General features: G+C 36.9%; 1 protein-coding gene across 20 annotated transcripts in view; it reads right to left on the bottom strand.

The window, feature by feature from the left end:
* Nucleotides 1-24,562, bottom strand: part of MYT1L (myelin transcription factor 1 like) — a 308,980-nt gene that overhangs the window by 34,843 nt on the left and 249,575 nt on the right. For 13 of the 20 annotated variants that reach the window (XM_071441443.1, XM_071441425.1, XM_071441472.1 and 10 more), the window contains 3 exons: nt 23,498-23,619; nt 23,074-23,136; nt 22,507-22,575 (listed from right to left, as the gene is read on the bottom strand). In XM_071441443.1, coding sequence (XP_071297544.1) covers nt 22,507-22,575; nt 23,074-23,136; nt 23,498-23,619 — 254 coding nt within the window. The remainder of the gene's footprint in view (nt 1-22,506; nt 22,576-23,073; nt 23,137-23,497; nt 23,620-24,562) is intronic. The other 7 variants (XM_071441506.1, XM_071441517.1, XM_071441562.1 and 4 more) reach the window with 1 other exon arrangement.

The following is a 24,562-nucleotide window of genomic DNA, read 5'->3' as shown; positions in this document are numbered from 1 at the left end:
TCAGCAGGGCCAAACTTCAAACATGATTATTGCTACCTTGAAAGACATAAATTAAACTGGAATGTATTCAATAAGTTCCCATATAATCTTCATCCAGACCAGTTCAGCTATTCTATAGGAAGCATCAAAATATGGTAGAAGTTCTCAGATGGGAGCTGGTAAAGCTTATAAGCTTCCCTACAACACTGAAGTTCCTCTTCTCCATCCCAAACAGGCTGTGCACTTTGGACAAGAAATCTAAACAACATGCTTAGTGTCAATTCTCCTTCTCTCTTGCTTTGTCTTTGCACAGAACCAAATAGGGTCCTGTAGTCTTGCATGAAAGGTGTATTAACATGGCTCTTAAAGACCAACAAACAGGCTGACATCATCAAACATCAATCTTTCTGCTTATAGAAAGATAAAGTCCATAATTTCTGCATAGATCCTCTTGATACCAATTAGGTAAAACTACAATCCTTGATAAAGAAGTCATAATTCAGTCTGTATGCCTCTTACCCTATATTTGTTGTTGTGGCTGCACATGGCTAGGATAAACTTTGGTTATTTCTTTAAAAGTAAGTGGTCAGGGCATCAAATGTGAATGCTCTTATAATTTGAATAGTCTATATCTATATATGTTCTCATTATTTATTTTTAGACAAATGTTTTAAGATCTACAGAGAGCCAACTCTTGCTTCATGTGTTTTGGGTTTTTTTTTTATGCTAGGTAGCTTCAGTGGTCTCCAATGCTTATTTCCATCAAAACTAGCTGCATCACTGAAGCCTGACTAAAGCCTCTAAGATGCTGGATCGTAAGAAATGGGGATAAGAATTAATTAAAGGAATTGACTATATTTTGGCTCTACGTGTTCATGGAGAACACGTAGAGCCAAAATATAGTCAATAAAGGAGAACTCAGAGCCATGGGACTATTCCTCTGCAGTCTGGGGTACTACAAGGATTTCTTCTTTATGAGCCCATAATTTGAAGCCACTGTTTTCCTCTCCAGAATTTCTGTTCTTTTGAGGATAAGCTATTAGCAAAAGTGAACTATGTTTTTTTCTCATCTTTTCCAAGACTTTCTGTCATAGGCAACATGATTAATTGTGTCTTAACAGAAAGGGTTTATAAGAAGCACCAGTATATCCCATCCATCTTAAAATATGACCATTGCACCTCAACCATTGGGACAGTCTCACACAATTTAAAAGCTATCTTATTTTTCTGTCATTTAAAAAAAATAAGCAATTTTTTTAAGCAATTTTTTTTCAGAGGCTAAAGAAATCATCCTGCTGTAAATTGAATTGCATATCTTCAGAAATGGCTTTGAACAGTTCATATCAGTTTAAAAATGTGCTTTTGATTAAACCAGATGAGATCTTTATGTTGGCAAGGATTTCACAATGACCTTTCAAATTTTGATTTTGACACTATTTGTTTTCAAATCTCATAAATTTATATTCACCTTCATGTAACAGATGAAATGAGAGTTTAGTGCAGTTGGTAAGAACACTTTAAAACTCTGGAACATTTATACTTCTGCTGTTTCCATTCTATGGGAACTGCTCTTAACAGTGTGACACATAGGATGCAGACATGCAGCAGTCTGTTACAACTATGAAGCTATTACAATATTTACTTACTATCCTAAACAGATTAGATAAGGAGACAACCACAAGTTCTTGTGCTACTGGAATTGGGATTCTGTATTTTCCAAATGTCTCAGCATATGTAGGAATGGCATATACCTTACTACTTTGCTATCATTTACTAACTATGCATATATGACTTAATCATATGTACAAACAACAATGCCAGAAAAATGTATGCACTGCTTGTAAGAGGCAGCTGATGTGAAACTCTTCGAAAATTACTATCGGAGTATGTGGCAAAAGAGAGCTGCAGTTTTCCATGCTTACTTAAAGCAAATCTGATTTGGCAGGATTAGAAACTCATTTGTAGAATTTACATAATAGCTTATTGTAGCACAGGAAATACTTCAGTACTGTAACGAGGGAGGTGACAAAAGGAACTGACTCTGTGAAGAGTGACGTTCAGGACATAGAATGCTAGCACTTGACTACAAATTCAGGGCATCCAGTAAAAGAAAGGTTTTGTCAGGGAAGGGGAATGCAGTGCCTTGATGTCTCATTCATTTCACAGATCATTCCATAGAAGCATTTTTGGGAAAATAAGCAGAAGCAGGAAGTAGGGCAGGCAGCAGAACAGCAACAGCTGTGGCAGCTGGATTCAGTATTTGGCTTAGATTCAATAGCAGGAGAAAAAAGGGTGAGAGGTAAATTGAGAAGAATAAACTTAAGCCCTGCTTCTAATTCTTCACTGTGGAAAGACTGAAGGTGTGCAGCACTTAAAACAAACTTCTGTCACGTTGAGGAACTCAGGAAGGTTCCTGGGACTGGGGAGGAAATGGATGCAATGCCCAAATGAGCTCTGGAAGGGTTTTTCCAAATGCCAGTGGTTAAAAGTCTTGTTGAAACCTCAGCTCACAAGACACCCCAGCTCTCACCAGCACAGGGCACTACAAATAAGACCCATAATTAAACCTGTATTTGTAGGCTTTTATCTAGGTCTACAGGAGCAAGATAAGCTTACATGTAGTGTACATACTTAGATTTACAGCTTTACTAGCATGACAGTGAATAGGATTTTACAGAAAGTGTCAAGACAAAACTGCAACAGTTTCCTCCTCATTACTGTGTATTACTTTGGTTGACTTACTTTTTCAAATTATTTTAAAACATAAATTAGATCCAAAACATAGAGATAAAACAAAGACATAAAAAAGTAATTCAACATTTTTATTTTTGTCCTGAGGGTATCAGCTCCCATGGTAAAAGAATAAACCATCCATTTCTCCCACACTAGCCAATTGCAATGAGTTCCTACAAAATACCTTCCATCACCCATCATTAGTAAGCTGATGAATCAGCACAAAAGACTGATGTTACCTTTACTGTTTAGTTTACAACATTTAGAGCCTACTATGCTGCACATCCAATCTTCCCTTGTGAACACATGTAACAATAATACTGTCTATTAGAAAGAATATCCTATAAATCACTAATTAACTGTTTAAAGCAGATGCAGCTGGCAAAAGAAAAATCACATTGAATTGAACAGGGGAATAAATCAGGAAACTGTGCAAAAATTCAGAATGGTCCTCCATTATGTTCCACACTGCAAAAGAACTGGGATTAATATAAAATTATAACTTTCCCATGGTTTTACTTTGACCACGCAGTCAATCTCTATAGTAGAGGTGTGATTTTTCTATTGAAGATTCAGAAAAGGCTAGAAAAATATAATTGTTTCCTGTGGGATTTTTTTCATAACAGAATGTAGAATTTTTTATTGTCTGGTGGTTTCCATCTATTTGAGATTCTGTTTTGCTTCACTGAATCACCAGGAATGGAATTCATAGGTTGGGAAGCTGGCAGACAGACACAATAATACTTGCATTTCTGGTTTTTGCCTGAAGATCTGAGAGTATTTTAAAAACATTATTGGATAAAATCTCACAGTGGTGCTATGGAAAAGGGAAGGATCTGGTAGAGGAAAATTGGACAACAAAGAGTCTAAATTACTTTACACAGAAGTGGAAAATAAACTAGAAGTACAGATTTTTATTCACTGCTCTGTTTGCAGCTAAAAAGCTGTATGTCTTCTGAAACTACATATAGATTCATAACAAATTACGGTGGTTTGGTGCTTTTTATTTTTTTTTCTAGTGAGGTAGTCCCAAAACAAAAGGTTACAAAAGTAAAATGGTAAAGAAATTGTGTTTGCAGTTCCCTGAATGAGAGAAGAGAAAAAAAGGAGAAGGCAAGAAAGGGAAGGCATGAAAAGAAGCCCTGTCAAATTAAAAACTGGATTTTCTGTGGAGCATAGTAGGTTTATTGAGTGTCTGTTCCTTTATGAGTTTGAGGGCTTGTCAGAAACTACAGGTTTGCAGCTCTTGACAAACAAGTCCTCTTTTTCAACTAGCTAAGAAGCCAAAAGAGAGAACAAACTTTTCTCCAGTTCCTTCCTATGCCAGTCACCACTAAGCTGCAGGGAGCACTCCCAGGTGAGAAACAAGATCATGAGAAGAGCTGTGTGGTCCTCAGTGCAGACTTTTGGCCACAGGTGTGTCAGTAAGAGTCAGTGCTATGGCTATTGCTATAAAAACACCTCTTGAGCAAGGATTGGACAGATAGCAGCAACTCATTTTGTCTTTACTCTTCTGAGGAGTCAGAGCAATGCCTCCAGCTATTACTGTTCTAGCCAGCTCTGTGAAAGCAATCTGGATATGTAAATTGTAAAAATCTTATTTTCAGTCCCAGGTATTTTGGTGGATTGTCAAGTTATAATGAAGTATGTGAAGTGGGAATGCTGCTGATTCTTTTCCTCATGATGACACAGAAAAGTTGCTGTCTGTTCTAACTCCAGTAGGAACACAGATATTTTCCATAGAATTTGATTTTTGAATTCCAGTGATGATACTTTCTTTTGCTGTCTAGACCAAAATGCTCTACCTACACAATCTATCTATGAATTTGCAATGAAAAACAGTTTTGTTAGGATGGATTTATTTCCCCTTTATTTTCCTCAGAGAGGTGCTATATCTACATACTTCTTCACTCCACTTCACTCCTTCCCTTCTCTTTCCTGGCGCCTTTCACCCTCTTTTCAATCTGCTATCCTTTTCCAGAAGCAAAAATCTCTATTTGCTTTTGCTCCATAGTTTGCTTTCCATCCATATTCCTCTCCAGCACTTCTGTGCTGCATTCTACTCCCTGATTTTCCAAATAAATTTCTTCTTGTCTCTTCTTGCCTCATTAACATTTTCTCTTTCTCCCTTTTGCTTCTTTTTTTCTCTGTTCCCTTTGGCTGATGCCTTCAATCTCTGTTCCTCCCTCATCCTTCTTCCTTTTATGATCTCTAATAACCTTGGAGTTGATGTTTCTTTCTTCTTTTCTCCTTCCTCTTTGTTGTTTTTTCCCATTATCTTTTCTTTCATCACCCTTGTTGTCCTCCTGCTCTTTTCTCCCAGCTGATTTTATCATTCTTGCTGTCTGCATTGCTTGTGGTCCTCTCACATTGCTGAAATGACTGGGCACACATTCTGCCCTTGTGTCAGAGGAGAAAGTGCTGTGTGTGAAACCTTAATACAGAATTTATCGGCTGTCGAGACTCAATGAGTCATTTTAAGTACCTTGCCCTCTTTTATTTTTATTGAAGTCCTTGTGAGCTTTATCACTTGCTTCAAAAGGAGCAGAACCAGGCTAACACTAGGCACTTCTGGAGATTGCATTCAGAGCTCATTTGAGCTCATTTGAATTGGTTCAAGAGGCAACATAAACTCTATGGGACAGTCATGCACATAACGAATATTTCAGGAGATTTTACATCTCTGGTTTCATGTTCAAGGCTAAACTTATGTTCCAATCCTCACAAATGTACCTATAATGACTGTGCAAAGTCAGACCTCTATAAATATCAAAGTTTCATAAAGATGCATTGTAATAAAAAAAAGTTAAATTTAGATTCATATGTTAATGATTTCCTTCTAATTGTTCTAGCCAGAAGGAGTATTTAAGCACAGAAATTTAGTTTTAGGAAAAGTGCTAAATATCACTTTTCCACATGTAAAATACTGCTAGCATTTCTCACTTAACCAAATGCTACTGATATGACTGGTCTCACTGGAGCTAACAGGGAAATTTAAATGCCAGATCCACAGCAGATATAAAGGAAGAGCATTTCAGGAAATGACAAGAGCCAGCAAAACCAAAAAAATTGTGTGGAAGGGCAAGTGGGTGAATTAAAAAAAAAAATCTTTTTTCCATCTAGTCAGGTTTTTTTTGGCACTGGATCCAATGCCAGTTCCAGTGGGAGTGGGCAGGAGAGCAGGGAGATCCAGACAAGGATCCCTCCTGGTGGGGCATTACTGTGCCCTCTCAGAAGACATTGGGAGAAGTACAGATTGGAAGACTGGAAAGAAGTGCAGGATGGAAAGACTTGTTATTGCCACTTTCACCGTACAGTGTTTCTATCCATGAAGGAACAATGCCAGGCCTATGGAGCTAGTCCAGGCATGAGACTAAAATAATTTTGGCTCAGAGGCTTCATGGAGTAACTTCAGTCTCTTTTATCTCTGCAAAGAGATTGTTCTGTCTCTTTCTCTTTGCCTCTAGAAATCCCCAGCAACTGAATGGTTCTGAATTGGGGTGTGCTGACTGCATACTCCTCTCCTCAGGTACAATTTAATTAATTCCCTGATTTTCTGCATATGCTACTTTTTCTGTCCTTACCTGATGCTATCATTCGTATTGCATTCCTGCATTTTTTGAACCATGTGGGGGTGAGAAAGAACATGATTATGTTTTTTAATTACACTGAAATCCATTTTCCTGTAAGCAGCCTAAAATGCATCATGCTGGCACATAAAATATTGCTGTGCACTCCAATGCACAGATACACACAATGAGTTTAAATTAATTATATTGCTTTAGAAAAAATATTCCCGCGCCTTCCATTACCACCTCTGCATGCTGCCTCTTTTGCTACCAGTCAGGACTTCCCAGCTTCCCAGCAGCAAGTGCCACGACATGCTGCCCGCTGTTCTCACATCTAGCATCAGCACATAGCCCCTTAACATGCCAGTTGCCAAAGGCAGGGTATGTGCCTAATGTGAAATAGCTTCTGTGCACTACCCAGGGGGTGCTCTGTGCTCAGAAGCTGCCAGGGGGAAGCTATGAATCAGTTCTCCCCCTGGGCACCTTGCCCACGCTTTCTCTCCTGCCAGCATCGCCTGCCTTGGAGGCAGCACTGGGCAGCTGCAGATCCCCTCCCTGCCGCAGAGAGCACTTCCTGGCACCAGGGATGAATCAGTTCCAAAATATGCAAATTCAAATGTTCATTTCCAAACAGCTCAGCCTTTGGAAAAAAGCTTCATTTGTATGTGAAGGAATAACATAAAATGATGGAGGCACAGAGAAAAATGCAGGAGAAGACAGCCTTAAGAGAACATACCCTACAGCTAGGAACAAAGCCATGCAGATTCTCTTGTCTCCTAATAGCATTGCTGTAAGCTTGTGCTAAAAAAAAAAACAAAAACAAACAAAAAACACACACAAAAAAACCTAATCAAAAACCCACATGGACTTTTTAAAACCCACATAGGCTTTTTTCAGTAAATTTATGTGAACACATTTGTCTCTGAAGAAGAATGCCCTATTCCTGGTTGGTCTATTAATATGGGAACCACTAAGCTTCCAGGAATATCTGCCACTCCGTCACTGCACAGCAAGATTGGTCCAGGTTTGCAGAATAGCCAGTGACATGATTTCCATAGCTCCCTGCATGTGACAATGGGTCCAAGTGAAGCACTTGAAGGCAGTAACACAGGCATAGCATTTGGTATTCTTCACTTTAAAAGGTGTCTTCAAAAGCTCATATAACCAGCCTTAACTTTTCTGTTTATGATGAAATTTGGAGTTTTAGCTCAAAATTAAATTAAAATTAGGCTGAATGTTGAGTAATTTGAAAATTTACTCTTTAAACTAGGTAATTTTTGCTTGGTAAGAAATATACATTATAGTCAGTAACCTGTCGGTTATCTTGAACACCTTAAAATTATAAATAGAGTAATTCTTTAATTTTCATCTCTATGTTGCTGCCTCTCCCATGCTCTGCTCTTTTGTGCTTTGTATATCTTGTCCTAGGTGAAGCAATTAACACGGGGTGTGATGGGCACTGCAGTATGACCTTGAAGCTGTCACTTCCTGTGAGTTTCCTGGAGGTTTGGAATGACTTCAAAATCTATGAATCTGGAATACTCAAAAAGGTCAGCATCACAGCAAGGAATGCTGAGACAAGCTATCAGATTAGGATTGCTACAAGCAGAAGAAAAAAAGGTTACCAGATTTTGTATAGTCTGTGGCCTTAACAATCCACTGAAGCTGTTGGTGGGAGATTGGGCACAAGCCAACGTTAGCCATTCCTTAGCTATTCTATTTATCTGTTTCTTGTTCAACTTGTGCATGCACCAACAACAAAGAGAAGGATTCTGCAAGATCACAGGAAAGAAGAGAGTTGGATCAAATGTATGGGGGAGAAAAAAGGCTGAGTGGGAAGGATGGAAGAACATGGAGAAATTCCAATTTATATGTCCTTCTTCAAAATGGTGTATCTAATATAAGCATGAAAGACCAAGCTTACAAAATACTTCTAGATCTATATAATAAAGAAAGAAGCAAGAGTCCTGCCTCTGAGTTCTCTCAGCCTAGTATTATGGCAAAGCCACAAATCAATAGGATTGTAAACATCTGTGAGTTCTCTGGGAAATATATCCTGGGCAGCATGAGAGCTAAGATGTCTGCAAAAAAACCCCAAGCCCATTAAAATAATCCAAGTGACAAAAAATGTAATGGGCTGGGATTTTCTTCACTATTAACAGCTTTCTCCTTACACTCCTGTTTCCAAAGAGCAATTAAAAAGATGATTTTCAGTGCACATCCAGAAAGGTAAGGTAAAAATAATAGTTTGGTGTAAAATCTTTAGGTGACTAATTGCATCTTAATGTTGAGAGTTGTTTAGCTCCACATGCAGCCACTGCACCGTGCTCATTAGAAACCTTGAGAAGTGCTATTTTAGCATGAAGTTCTTTACACTAGATGGACTTTTGCATGTTTTCTGCATGTCTGTGTTTCTGTCTGGAAACATCTATCATCTGGTGACAGGGACAGGCTAACACGTGGAGAAAGGGAGCAAACTCAAGAGTTTCACTTTCCCAGACAGATAAAGCAGAGATACTACTTTCTATTTTGGACTGAAGCATCTACAGCAAGTGAGCAAAATACTTCAGTTTTCATTTCATGAAAACAAGCAGCTTTTCCCCTCTAGGCCTAAAAACATTTGTCAGAAGCCTAAGTGAAGAAATATGAAAATACTGAGTGTGAATTATATCAGACTGTGAGAGGCAGTCTGGTCTCATAAGAAGGCTAATGAACAGTGCAGCTAAGGGAAATTCAGTTTTGTTACTGATTTTCTGTGTGACTTTACAATGACTCTTGAAACCTTCTTGGGCTTGCTCTAATTTTTCATGCGGTTGACTTAGGACTCATGCTCCACACTGAGTGCTAACTTCCCTCAGACATGCAGTAAGCATATTTAATTCATACTGAAGGGAAAAATCCCTAGTGAGAGTGTAGTTATGAACCTGTCTACAAGGAGGACAGCTGGGCATTACCACAGTTATGCCATCCCTGCAAGTATTCCATCCTACTGCCTCAAGCTAGACTCTTCTGGTAGACACTGGGCAGACAAACCAGATGTAATGAACTAACACCTAGGAAGGTACAATTTTCTTCCCAGCACTCTCAGAAACACAAACAGTAAGGTGCAGGCTCGTACTGCTACAAGACATTGCCAGATGGTTTTGGGCCTGAAGGACTTGATATCCAAGGCCAAGGAAGTTAGCTTGCTCATTCTTCTGAAAAGTGTAAAGCAATTTTGCTGCTGTCTACGAATACCTAACAGGTTGGTGTGGTGAAAGCATAACAGACATTTTCTCAGAGCTGCACAGCTGAAAGACAGCCCAATAAATGGATAGAATTCAGCATGGGAAAGCAAATTTATTATAAATGAAACAAAAGCAACCAAGTATCAATCTGGTCAATAGTTGTGGGAACTCCAACCTTGGCAAAACTCACAACTTGACTGGACAAGGTCCTGAGCAATCTATTCCAACTGGACTTGATCTGAGCAGGAGCTTAGACTAGCTAACATTTGGATACCCCTGGCTACATGATTTTATAATTCTGTAATGCATCTTAAAAGCTGTATCAGAGAGAATACTGTTTGGCCTCCTATTAGCAGTACAGATGCAGCCCTTAGTTGGAGGCTCTATTCCAGAAATATCATGCACTATCATTTTTCCTTGATTCCAGTCCCTTCTGCATAGTTCAAGTTTCAACCACCAGCAAATTTATCACATTATTTTATATATTCAAAATATTTGTGTATTTCTTTGTATTTGTATGTGTTCTTCTCAACAACTGAATGTGATGATTTTGAAGTCCAGCTTGCAGAGTTAATGAATGCTCAGAAATTCTCAGTGAGGTAGATGAAGTGGATCACAACAAATATCCTGATCAGTGAGAGAGACTGTGTACCCGAGATAATACTCTCAGCTTCTACTCTGGGCATCCATCTGCCTCTGCTTCGGAGTTTCCTGTTCCCCCTGAAAGGAGGCTGCAGCTGTCTGGGTAGCAGTAAAAGAAACAACAGAGCTTTTAGTACAGTATTCAGTAACCTGAAATTGGTGTCATTTCACCCTAACCTCTCAGAGTGGACGAGGCAGTTTGCACATCATGAGAACAAAGGAGATATCCCTTCAGTGAGGGCAGGATCTCTGATAAGATCATTAGAACTGCTTCAAGCTAAACTCTTCATATTTCTGCTGGAATCTGAGACTGTATTGAACAGCATGTAAGTAATAATTCCAGCTCCGTGTGAATGTTCCAAGGTATCATTAAATAGAGCACTTGAGAATAAATTGGGCTTTTCATTGATATGGGATATGCTCTCATATCTTTTCTTACTTTGGCCCTCCTTACTTTCTCCTCAAAGTTAACAAAGGCAGAAAGTCCATGCTTCTGTACAATTCCCACTTCTGCAACTCCCATAGGACAAGGCAGTGCAAGCTTGGTTTATACTGTAAGCGTGTCACAAAAGAGATGCATCAGGTTTGCAGTTTGAGAGCTGCAGAAGTAGTTTCCCAAGCAGCTGCACAGTGCAGGGAGGTTGGAGGTTCCAGCCTCCCTGGATAAAGGGCTGTGCAGGACAATGGCCCATGTGGCTGCACACAGTGGGGCTCTGCTGTACCTCAGGGCTCACAGCTCCCATGCGCTGCAGAGGTAGAAAAGCAGCTCTCAGTGAGACTCTAACTTTCCCTTATATTAATTTTACAAGAAGGTTTCCCTCAGATTTTTTCAAAGCAATAAACTTCTTTTCCAAAACCACTTCCTGTTTTAGGTGCTTATAGGCAAATAAGCATGTATTTACTGCTCCTTACTCTGGTTTCTAATTGACTTGGTTAGTGCTGATACAGACCTTGTCTAAACTTAGATTAATACTTTTCTTTTTCTAGGCTGGTGAGGAAGAACCATAACTTTCTATTATCAGAATGTATGTTTACATCTTCTAGTCAAACTCTGCCAAAATATTTTTTAAGAAATCACTATCCTTGTAACTATTCCTGCTAAATAAAAGCCCTTTGCCAAGGACTTGGAAGAATATTACATGGGGCAGGAACCTAGCTGCAACACAAATTCTCTGTTTTGATTAGCTCCAAGGTTGGGATCCTCAGCTATACATGACACAGAAGAAGAACATCTTCATTAACCTTCTTGCATGAAGTAGAGATAGGTATAATTCCACTCAGCACCCATTCAGACACAGAAAACCCACTAATTTCAAGATGAATACAGGATCACAGGAAGGTCAATTGTGGAATAAGTTATCCAGCGGAACGACATCTTACAGAAATGTCTCTCATAGATTGCCACTTCCCAGTACTTATAGTTGTCAACTGTATCTTTTGCACAGAATGTAATCCATTGGCAGTGTCTTTAAAAACAGCCAATTCCCCCTTTTCATGGTGAGAGAAGTTTGTGAGGACAATCACCCCTTGGATAAGTATCTTATTCATTACATTTACTTTACCTTTGAATGGAAGTATCTTCATTGACATGAACAGATAAAAAAGTTTTTCTTAGCCTTTAAGATAATCCCACTTCCTTTTGAATTTTAAGATGGAATAAAAATATTTTTGAAAATGTTCTTGATTATATAAGACCTTATATGAAGCTATGAACACATCTGGTCTGTGGTACATTAACATTCACAAGAATTTTGCAAAAATTTGAGATATGTGGTCCTGATGTGTTTACTTATTACAATTTGTAAATCAGCAACATTTACTCTGGCTTCAGTAGAGTTAACTAAAAAATTGTAAAAATTAAATTAAAATCAGTAAAATTATTATTAAACATAGTGTTCTTGATAATAGTTTTGCATATAAAATCTGCAGAACATTTTGCATTGAATATCAGTAATTTTTCATTTACAGAGGCTTATTGTATCAAATAGAATCCAAAAAAAGTTAAGAACTTCCTTACCAACACTTGAATAATTAAACTTTAAAAATACTCTTTTCTTTATAAAGGGATAGTGATAGGACTCTATCTATGACAGTATCAACCTGAAACTGGTTTTGTCAAATGGAAGAAGTGCAAGCTCTACGTGGAATTTGGCCTTGTAATATTGTTCTCACTCCATTTAAAACATGCTACTTAGGGAAAGCTTTTCAAAGTTGCAGAACATAATATTGGATCTGAAGCCTGATAAAGATAGTGGGAGGTGTTCTATTGGCAGTGTTGCCCAGGAATGCTGTGGATGACCCATCCCTGGAGGTATTTAGGGTCAGATTGGATGGTGTTGAGTAACCTGGTCTAGTGGAAAGTGACCCTGCCCATGGCAGAGGGGTTGGAACTAGATGATTTTTAAAGTCCGTTCCAACCCAAACCTTTCTGTGATTCTATGATTCTATCATTTAAAAATACTTCAGATTAAGTCTCAGTAAAAAATTAGAACCATCAAAGGACTTTTTCTGTGAATGGGAATGTTGAGGAATAAACCTTAATTGGTTTAAAAAAGTAAAGAAAAAAATTCTTAATAATTCAATTCTTTCAGATTCTTCACACTCAAGCCACAAAAGTTGTATTTGGTGTTATTCAAAAGCAAGGCCCTTGCCCCTCCTTCACAATACCTACACTTATAGAAAATACTTACGCTTTCCTGACAGATGTTGCTTGATTAGTGCATCAGAGTGCAACCACCACCTACAATGGTTCCTGGAGAAGCCTTGAGGAGAAACCCATGAGCTATCATTTTTAAAAATTATTCAGTTATTTTCATATAAATTTTTATGATTCCCCTGAAGTTTTTCCTCTAATTTTTTTTACAACTCTTATTCACTGGGAACAAAACCATTTTTCTCTGCAGTCTCCACCATATCTCTGCAGTGTCTAGCATAACCAACATTTACAGTTTTTAAATGAAAACTTATTTGTGAAATGCCCAGCAGTTACTGAATTCACTCCCCATTAAAGAATAACTCTGGGATTTAAAAGAAAAAAAAATACAACTATTTTAAAGAAATAATTAAGCTTCTTTTTATTCTTTACCTATTATCTGACATCATGTCTGATTCATTACTGAAATAGGGATTCCAATGTTTTTTACCTATTAAATTCTTCTTTAGAATACTTTTGGTATGCACCATGTATTAAAGAAAAGTGCCAGACTGGCCTAGAAAAAAGTAGTTTTCTACCTGTGAAAAAGAAAAGAAAGTCTATGACTTGGTTTTCTTATAAACTGCATCTGTATGTTTTGATTGTTTTCCTATTTAATATAGAAGAAAAATACTTGGGTATGTAATCTCTTCTGAATAAATTACAGTTCTTTTAACTGATCAAATGCTTTCATAATTACATTCCCATCAATTTGCAGTCTGAAAATTTGGAAAATAGGTTCTGTTCATCTCGGTGTACTGTTAACTCTGAAGCCTGAAGAAGGCATTTTAAATATCTCTCTGACTGACTACTTTACAGCTCATTATTTGAATGAAACTATGTAAATCTTATAGCTCTGGAAACTACATCTTAAATATAATTTATTCAGATTCATTTTTTGAAGGACCTGTCTTTTTTCCTTTTTTCTTTTCCACAGTCGAAAAAATAATACCTAATGATAGTAATGTGCTTATACTTTAGTCCTCTGCCTCCTTATTACAGAAAACATGTACTGCTGAAGCTGAGTACAGTGCAAGCACAGTCAAGCATACAAAAATAATCAATGATGGCCAGTGGTAAAGTACTCGTCAAAATTTAAGGTTGTTTCATACAACTGAGGCCATGCTGAAAGAGCACAGTGTTGTTATCTGTGGAAGGAGAGAAATCAACAGACTTTGAAGCAGTGGAAATTCTGTGTGTGTTAGGGTAGAAGAGCAGCTTTTACATGCAGATGAGCAAATGTAAATTCCACTTACTGGGAATACAAAAATATTGTAAAAGAAGATTATGATGAGGTGTATATGAGGGGTATGGGATATTTTAGAGATATAAAACATTGATATAGATACTACAGTGCTGCAAAAACTGTACCACATAAAGTCCCAATAGCACTGAGATAAAAGTAAAGGGATGAATTTAACTGCATGGCAAAATCAGATGTTACTGTGCAGATACAGACACCACATAATCAAGTTAGCAACTGGCCATTTTAAGAAACCAAATAATGCAAGGAATTCTGTAACTTCAAAAAATTTAAATAAGGCAATCAAACATGAATGCTAACCCAAGAGAGTAGCTGAGGGCATCTGCCCAGATCATCACTGTTGTATCTTAGCGTAACTCTTCCAAAGGCAGCAGAGCTATGCTAATTTACACCAACTGAGGATCTGGACAATCATGTTTAGGACTTCAAGTGACAAAATTACTTTTATTTTTGGGTATATATTAAAGGGTTTTGGCAAGTCTGACCAAACACAGAAAGTGCAAAACACTGCATTTTTAACTCCCCTTTTAGCAACTGTATAGTTTATGCAACTTCCCATGGGGATCGCCTCAGCACTTGGGATATACCACAGCATCATGTTGCAGATCTTTGCAGATCTGGATGGAATGAGTAATTGGTTATGATCTGTTGACTTGAAGCAAAAATGATCAACACCACAATGGGAGTCTGCACAATTACCAAATTGTGCCAAAGAAAAGACCCTTGAATTGATTACAAGCAAATGCCAGGCTGAATGAGATTAATTATGTAGGACAAGTTCAATGACAAAGAAGTATGACCAAACCCAAGGAAGACAGAGGCAAATGTACAAATGGAAAAACTCCAAGACAAGAAGGCCTTAGAGAGATCATTGGGCATATTAACACAGCTAAACAAATTCATTTATAATTAATCACAATTAAGTGCTCCTCTCAGAATAGTTGCTTAGAAACTGCACAGACTGACAAGAGAAAAGTTTCAAAAATTAAAATAAACCATCAAACAAACATTCACACTGAAATATTTGGTGATTAGTGAAGAGCTAGGAACTAAGGAATGTATCTTCAAAACTGCCTAAATTCTTATTGCAGACACTGAATTCCAATTTCAAAGTTAGGCATATAGAAGTTGCAGGGATGTGGATGCTCACCACTTACATTCCTTCTGAAAACAAAGACTCTTTAAGTCATACAGGTTGCTTTGAAAAAATTACTCTGATTCAGTGATTGTTCATCTGAATTGAGACTATTTTGGCAATAACTGAGTGGCAAATGGTTTTAAATAATGATTCAAATCCAAACAGTAAAAAAATACAAGCTACTGTTATCTTTTGTTTTGAATAATTAAGTACATAAAGAAACAGGCCATGAACTGTTTGGCTGTTGTAGATACCACTATGCAAAGGAAGCCTCTCATTTCAGAGCATTTCATGGTATTGACAACTTACTAAGGCCCTGATTCTGCAAGGTGCTTCATGCAAACAATTTTCTGCCTGCATGGAACATTTCACAGCATCAGAGATACTGAAATGCAGATGGCTTTTAAGGAGCTTTTTAGAGAGTACATGCTTTTAAGACTACCTCTGAGTAATGAAAACAATGATGAAGGGTCTTATGTAAACAAAACTCAAGAGTTTTCCATTTCAGAGACAAAAGTTGACAAACTTAAGTGAGAAAAATGGAATGACTCAACCTTACCAGAGTCTGAATGAGTTATTCTCACAGAGAAAAAGCCCAGCCACTTCCATATGTAAAACTTATTGCGACTACAGAGATGAGGTTGCTGCAGATGATGGGTTTCTATACAAAGGACATTATCATAACACCACACAACATGAGGTTGGAAATGCTAGGTATAACCTACAGTGCCCATTTGAGTATTGAGAAGTGCAGGAACAGAGCCCAAGGTGTTCTGTTCTGGCCAGGCATGCATGCTGCCATCAAAGATAAGGTATCCAAGTGGAAATCTGCAATAAATACAGGAAACAAAAATGCAAAAAAAACCCACTGAAACCACATAAGATTCCTAATTTCACTTGGCCCAAGGGTTGTTGAGCAAAATGGGAAAGATTTTTCCTTATAGGTGAACTAATCATCGGGGATCTATGTTCCTTGGTTTTGTTTTTAACAATTTAAATTAGACTAGCACACTAACTTGCAATTTAAGAACACATAAAAAACTACAGTTTGTTCAGTTTTTTGTTACCACAACATTGCAGATAAATTAATAAAACACTATCATTTACAAATGGCTCAATCAAGCACTTTTTAGCATTTTTCGAAATACATCACATCTGGTCCTTGCAATCACATTTCCTATACAAGTTAGCTAAAGCATCAAAGAATTTCAAAAAGCGTCTGCAGATTCAAAGGATACATACTTAGCATCAAAGGAGTATTTCAACTTAACACAAGATTACTTACTAGGCTCAACAACCTTAGTATTCAAGAAAAACTGTAATGACAACTTCTATTAAGTTTCCATGTAGAAAAAAAAAGACATAAATAACAGGAGTAAAAAGGTGAAAATAGGAATGGAAATGATTATTTCTCTTGCAGCAAAGAGTAATTTTCTAAGATAAAAGTGAGTGAAAACTCTATAATGGGTCTCAAGTCTTTCTGCATTCTTATAGGAGGACAGATGTGATCTCAACAGGAAAAGGGAAAGGGAAGGTGGGAAAGGGAAGGTAAGGCAAAGGATAATACTTCTTTGTAGATGAAACAACAAATGCACATCCAGGAACTGAACATCAGAAACACCTCAAGTAGAAAACACAGGATACAGGTGGAGAATTCACTCCAGAAGGTACATAACTGGTTTGAGTACATAAAGTGACTGTATATTGGGAGAGCCATCAAGGTTCAAGACCATAGGCACTGGTCAATGTCCAAGAATAATGTGGTTACCTATCTAAAGAGGGAAATGTTCCTGTGGTGTTTTACTAATATATCCTAATATTTTTTGTCTCTGCATTTTAAATTTATATTTGAAAAGGCCTATTTTTTTACCAGATGCAAGGAGGAAAATACTACTCTTTTCCAGTAATATTTTTTTTTAATTTATTTATCAGAATAAAAACAACAGAAGTTTCTCCATTTCTGGGAGGATGCCTCTTCTTCCCAGTTCTTGCTGAGCAAATTGCAGTAAAATCACATCAGTAGAAATAAATAATAGATAGTATATTAATATAGAAGAGCTTCCCTAGAAGTATGAGGTAAGGATATCCTTTCTGTCATGAAAACACTGTACTGCATGGAGTTGTTTTTCAAGAGGAATCATGGCTAACAGTGAGAGCTTCAGAGAAGCTCACTTTTCTGTATGAACACTGCCAGGGTGACACCTCTGGGAACAGGGGCATGAGTGAAAGAAAGTTAAGGGAAAGAGTAGATCACCAAGAATATGGAGATCACTGTGGCAGAATGACATGGAAAAAAGATGGAGGAATAGAAATTCTGACTCTTATTTTATTGCAGAGAACATGCAAAAATAGACTGAGTGCATCACTTTCAGTTAAGAAGAGATGTGGGAAACAAAAGCTCTCAGGCCTCATTGTGGTGAGGGAAAGGAGGCTGCACTCCTCCCTCCATAGGAAATACCAAAAGACATCCACCACAGAAAACAAGAAAATCCACACAGATGCCTTGGGACAGAAAGACTGGGCATACTACAACAGGATCAGGAAGTATCCAAACTTGAAGGCACCTGGTTGAACTGCAAATCTTCCTGAGGATCAGATTCTTCAGAATAAGCAATACTGGGATTTTCTGGCAGAAAACTGACCCAAGACAACAAGGGTAGATGTTGAGGATAGGATATTTAGTTCCACAGCAGACCAAGCTAACACTTAATTACCTATATGCATAAAGTATATACATATATATGTGTGTGTGTATATATATCAATGACCTTTGAAAAACTGTGATTATCTTTACATCAAAGTAGAACTAAGTAGAAATAAGTTTGTCACTTTCTGGGAGTCTCTGGTACCTGAGTTCTTAGGTTCCCACATTGACAGGACACCGAATAGAAATTCTCACAGTTGGTCAGCTGTGTTTTAGCTGGGATCGATTTACTGATGAACAAAATGTGTCCTTTTAAAACAAAAATTAATTCTAGCTTTGGATTGTTTGGGTTTTTCACTTTTACTTGTTTTGAATAAGATTTAAAATGCTTCAAAATGTTGTTTTTAACAGTATTTATAATTCCACAATGGTATTACAGTTTAGAAGTAATCGTAACTGTTAGAAAAACCTGCTATGATAAGGAATAAATAAAGAAAACTGATAAAGAAAGGCCCCTTGGTAAGATCACACTGAATTTAATTTATGAATACTTTAATATTGGTAGCTCTCACTGGGTGGACTGTTAACTGCTTCCCCATCATAGTTAACTTTACTCATCAATATAGTGTTCCTAGGTCCCTTAAAAATTAGTTGCTTTTCACAAGTACTATAACCAAAATCTTAATACTGGAAAAGTTTGGTTCCCTGCCAGATATTGATTTCTCCAAACAGCTTTAAAACTGTCAACCCTTTTTTTTTTTTCCTTTTTTTTTCCCCAGCATAAGTAACTGAGAATTAAAGCTGAAGATATTCTTCTGTTATTTGGAGATCACTGACCAGGCTGTAATGGCTTTAGTCTGATGACAAACTATGCACAAAGGCTCTCACTTTCCTATTTGAGCTTCAGGCAAAAATAAAAAATTGTGCAATCTGCATGGTAAACCTGAGTGAGAACCCTTACAGATGAGAAGCACGGTTGGTAAGGAATAATTATGCTAACTAACCCTGGAACAACTTAATTGAAAATTGCAACATTATTATTCTGAAAGCCAGGAAATGTGAGCAATGGAATCTTGGAGCCACAATTTCCAAAAGGCAATACAATAATCATTGTTAACAGACTGTTAAGCAAAACATTTCTCTAACCTTGTAGGATTTTTATATTATTTTGATTGTGAATATTATATGAATGATATTATTAATTATTTGAAGTGTCTGATATTTTGTATTTTAGTTGGTATACAAAAAAAAAAATCTGTGTTAGCAAAATTCCAGTTGGGAAGCTACATTATACATTATTTGTATGTGCTGTAAAATACACACAAAAAGATAATGCATCAGTAAAATGTGAGATGAAGGCCTTACCAGCACGTGTGACATTTGATCTGATGGTAAAGCCATAAAAGTATTAAATCCTTCTGAATTATGCAGTCCAGAAACAAGATTCCTATGCTGTTCTATCAGTTTTTCTACTACACTATCAATTGTTCTCTGTACCCTGTACATTAAACAAGTATTTGCAAAGAATTTTAAAAAGGCTGAAATCTTTACAGAAGAATGGAAAAAACTACATTAAAAACCTGAACAAGGAATAAAAGATGAAGAAGAGATGAGAACAATACAGACTGGTAGGGAAAGGACAGAAGGGATCTCAGCTTGGGTTATAGGTAAAAAATGTGTATACATTTCCCTCTACAGCCTGGGGCAGGAGCCAAGGTTCCTGATTCTCACTACTCTTCTGCTGTCAGCAAACACGTGTGAAACATCCCAGCAATGCTCCCCATCTCCTCCTGCCAGACCATGCAGATCACTAAAGCTTCTACTGCTGTTGCTACGACAGCAGCCCAGGCAATAGAGCAGACACCAAAGTGTCCCATGGTGGCTGGTGGCCTGACAGATGGCCAGTAGTGTCCCACATTATGTAATTTCTGCTTCTTTTCAGCTTCTGCTTCCTCATTTTAGAAACAAGGAAATTATAATCCCAGAACTCAAACACAATGTAAATGAAGTACTTCACAGTGCAAAAATTTCAAAATCAAATCCTCTTATGTAGCTTTGGTTTAGCTGCTTTGTGCATGCATGTTACATTTACATGATCACATTTCCATCTTAAGCAGAGAACAAGAGCATAAATGAGAGCTGTGTAAAGGATGCTGCCATCCATAGGACTCCCACTTCCCTGCTTTCAAATGTATGTGGGAAATGCTAAGATGCTTTATTTCTGTCTCTGTACCAACTTCACAGGATATAGAGACAGAGGACAATAAAAATATAAATGTGATGAAGGCAGGAGATGGGCTGATCAGACAAGGGAGCTTTAGACAGGGAACAAAGTAAAAATAATGATGAAGGAAAAGGAAAACAGGACAGAGTAAATGGGCCAAGTGGAAGCTGGGACTGATTAGAGTTTTGGTATTGGAGAAAGGACATTATGGCTGCTCTAGAACTGGACTCTCCTGCTTTTTCTGCAGAGTTCATCCCTTTTCACAAAAGGTCAATTGCATTACATAGATCTGCTAAATTCCCATTACTCCAAGCAAATTCAAGGGTTTGAACATATACAGTTCTCTATAATGTGAAGAACTGACAAATTGAGTCCTAAAAGTATCCAAGTGAGCAATCAAAAATATATACCTAAATTTCTGGTTTAAAATGAGGATAATAACAACCCTATTTACTTCAGAGTATAACTGCAGATGAAAAAAAATTTCTTTCATAACTAAGTAACTAAATTTATTAGGAAACACTCAGATGCGATGGTAGTAACAAATGTGTGATTGAATTAATAGGTATATCTTCAGAAGGCAGTTTGAGAAAACTGGAGTGAATCAAAGACAGGGCCTCACAGAGGATAATAAAGGAAAAGAGAAGAAATTAATTAGTTGCTTATGCAATGATTACTATCTGCCCTGTGCAATGATTTACTTTGTTATCCTGTGGAAAAATATATGATCAGAAAACAAGGAATTGCCACATAGTGCAAATACAAAGGAGAACTGAGTTAAATAAGCCTGCTTAAAATTCTGTCATTTTGAAACTTAACAGAGTTTTATATGTTCAACTGGTATAATGGTAACTGCTAAATTAATAATTTATGCTAATGAATAATAAGTAATAGATTTTAAACCTAAAAATATTACTTTAACTTAATCTTGCTTTTTGCTTAGGAAAAACTTGAAAAAAGTAGAGAGAGTGGCATGATATAGAAATGGGATCTCAAGTTTAGGTGTTTTGGGATTTTTGTCTTCCTGGTTTCTACCAGGCAGCCTTGACTGCAGATGTTTGAGAAAAGCAGAGGAGATTAGGTAATTCAGAAACAGCTTCCTTAGATAAGTAGAAACCTTATGAAGGGTTTGCTTAAAATATTCATGCTGCCTCAAGAGTCTTGAGTGTGTTTTGCTTATGCATTCACATTTTCTCAAACTTCTACCATTTGACCCATCCCAACCCAAAATCCAGGTCCAAATCTGAGTTTCTCTGAGGTACATGTCTTTCTCTACTTATACTTAAATGTTTTCCCTGATGTCATTTACATCCCCATTTGCATATCACATATTCTTCTGGCAGCATATATCAGCATGACCTAAACTAATAGTTTCAAAACATTATTTTTTACTTAGTGGGAAATCAGCTGTAAATTTTGCATGTATTGTTTACCTCTAGCAACTAAGTTAAGTAAAACTAGAGAGCAATTTTACTCCAGCAGTTTTCTCATGCTTGCTTTCTTATTTTTCCCACGGTTTACATCAAGAGTTGTTTGGGTTTTTTTTAATCAGCATATGTACTGAATTCAAGAAATGCGTTGTAAAAACAGAATACTGCTAAGCAGTATGGCAGCATGTGGTATCCATTCATACTTCCCCTACTGAATTTTCCTCATTTCTTGTGAAAATTTCTCCATCTTAACCACATTGCCAGCTCAGGAGCACCGCCCTGTCATAGCACAAATAAATGCTATAGTTCTTCCACACAGAGAGTTGCAGTAGGGCATATGTGCAGGAAGACAGAGCAAAGCTACATCTCACAATCCTCTAACATTCATAGTTCAAAATTGTTACTTGAAAGAACTGAAAGGAATAGCAAAGAACCCACTTTAAGCAGGGGATAACTTAGTAAACATTAAGAAAAACATAGTCACATGAGAAAATGCATTAGGCTGGTAGCAATGATACGAACCTAGGGAAAATTATGCAAGCGTTTGGGAAAACCAAATTGTTCTCCCTCCAACTGTGTCTGAGAAACTGCAATGCTTTACTGCTTGTGTAATCAGAAGTGTTTCATCAGTCTAATTGTATGGGAATTTTCTGTTCTAACTAGCAAACTCAAAGTTCAGAAAAAAATTGAAAAGGAATTCAAACGTTAAGCTGAATTTCCAGAAGTTCTGTCTTTTGTCCATCCCTGTCACCTAATGGACACACAAAAGGACATACTAGGTCAACAGACTTATGTACAGAGCCCCCCTGTATGGAATTTCTAGAGATTTCAATACATGTTCCAAGCAGGATCAGCCCCTTCTGCAGTGGCTCTCCAGACAGCATTTCTAATTTCTGATATAACTTTACACAATTTGCGGTCAAATAAATATTTATAAAGAAAATATTTGTTCTTTATATCTTACTTGAGTTCTTGTGAGCTTGTGGCCAGCATACTCCGAATGCTTTTGTCAGCCAAGGGACAGCCAGATAAACTGTAAGACATGGCAGGACATACAAGTATGTTAATCTTCTCATTAACTGAACACTCCCAAACAAACACAACATAAAAATTAAAAAGTAAAAGTTTGTAATGCAGAAAAGCGATGGGGCAAGTGCTGTAATATTGAATTCCATAATATAGTTAACCCTCTGAATATATTTAGTTATCAATATTACTTCCAAAATTACATACTGTAAATGTTCTTGTTTGTTTGTTTGTTTCTCTATGAACTAGAAAAATATAACAAAAATATTGGAGATTCCTGGGTTAACTACTTAAATGCTTAAGGAATAGTTTGGAAATTTTAGTAATCTATTTAAAAATAAAAGACGTTTATACAACACACAAATTAGCATGCTTTTAAGATCAACATATATTACTCAAAGGGTTAACACATAGTTCAACGTTTTACTTTGACAGCATTGTTGAGGTAAGCTGAAAACAATAAATTGAAAAGACAGAATCCACCATGAAAAAAATGAAGTCACACCTTCTATGTGAGGCGTAATTACCAGTCACATGACCACTCCCATCACACCCTGGTGTTGGACATCTGCCACCAAACAAAAACAAAAACAGCCAAAATAGTAAGTATGTTTAAAAAAAACTTTTAAAAGTTTCATTGTTTCCAGTTTAGCTGCAATGACTGCAAGGGGTTTTAAGCATCCTAATCGAAAAGCTGCAAAATGAACAGGTTTAAATGAAAATGGCGTCTCCATACAATATAGCATCATTAAGAACAAGCAAATACACATTAGCTTATCACTTTACTTAACTGGCAGTTTGAAACATTTATATGCTGCAAATGTTGCATGCTCATACTGCAAGGCGTATATGTATTCGTTGGTTTAAAAGAAGACAAAGAGAGAAAAAGTTAAAAGGAGATAAATAATTTCACCTCACATTATGCTTACGTTATTAAATCCTTTTTGCTCTCTTTGCATTGAGGGTATTTGGGTTTAGGACTTGGGATTGTAACTTCACCAGGATACCTTCTTTCTTCAAGTGCCTCTTGGAAAGGATCCAAATCTTCCGGCTACAGGCAAATATATACATATTAATTTCAGCTAGAGAAGGTCACAACTTACACAAAATAATGCAAAGCAGAGTCATCAAATGGTATCTCCTTCTTATCCTATTCTGACAGAGAAAATTAATGAAATTATTTTCTTTCACGTACTAAACTTTTGAGTAATATTTGAATATTTTGATGAAGACTTCGCAATATGTGAAATATATAATTTATTTAATTAGAAAAATAAAAAGGAAAAAAATCTGTCTTTTTTTGTAGCTGTCATATTATTTTTCTCTAAAGACTCAGGTCTCTTCCCTAAAGTCATTGCACAACAGAGGAAAGGCAAAAAAGATGACTAAATGCAGTATCTTATGCATCAAAAAGCTGTTTTAAATAGCATTTTTAAGGATTCAGAACACCTCAAAGATGAAAGAGAAGCAATCTTAACATCTGCACACAGAATCTCAGTCCGGGATGAATATCAATGGATCTGTCTGGCAAGACAGAATGATATAATTTGTAATTAACTTTAGTGATGTTCAGAAATTCAAACCGATCTATTTCAGGAATGCAGTGGCTGAATGCAGGGATTCAGGGATTCCTGCAGATGGTGCTATAAACAACATAGTAGAAGTAGGGAGTTCTTTGAAAAAACATGCTGCTTTACCTCACATTTCCTTGATAGTGACAGATTTCCTGCCAACTTCAGGGAAATTATTAGCAAAACTGTACCACCAAAGCTAGAATGTATTCAGGCTACTTAGTGAAAATGCCACGTCGTTGTATATTTCAAAGACACTGAGAATTGTTTTATGGTTTAATTAAAATTGGCAAGAGATGTGCTAAACAGAAATGATTAGCTTAATTTTTAGCTATAAACCAACTAGAAGTCCTCAGACAAGTAAATTGAATTGAGTGCAGGATTTTAAGCTGCACAATGGATAAGGGTTAAAACCTGACAGAA

The sequence above is a fragment of the Agelaius tricolor genome, unplaced genomic scaffold (genome assembly GCF_023055355.1).
Source record: "Agelaius tricolor isolate 1412-34295 unplaced genomic scaffold, bAgeTri1.0.p SCAF_1, whole genome shotgun sequence".
Lineage (NCBI taxonomy): Eukaryota > Metazoa > Chordata > Aves > Passeriformes > Icteridae > Agelaius > Agelaius tricolor.
Note: the sequence above shows the minus strand (reverse complement) of the source record. Positions and strands in the feature narration are given on the sequence as shown.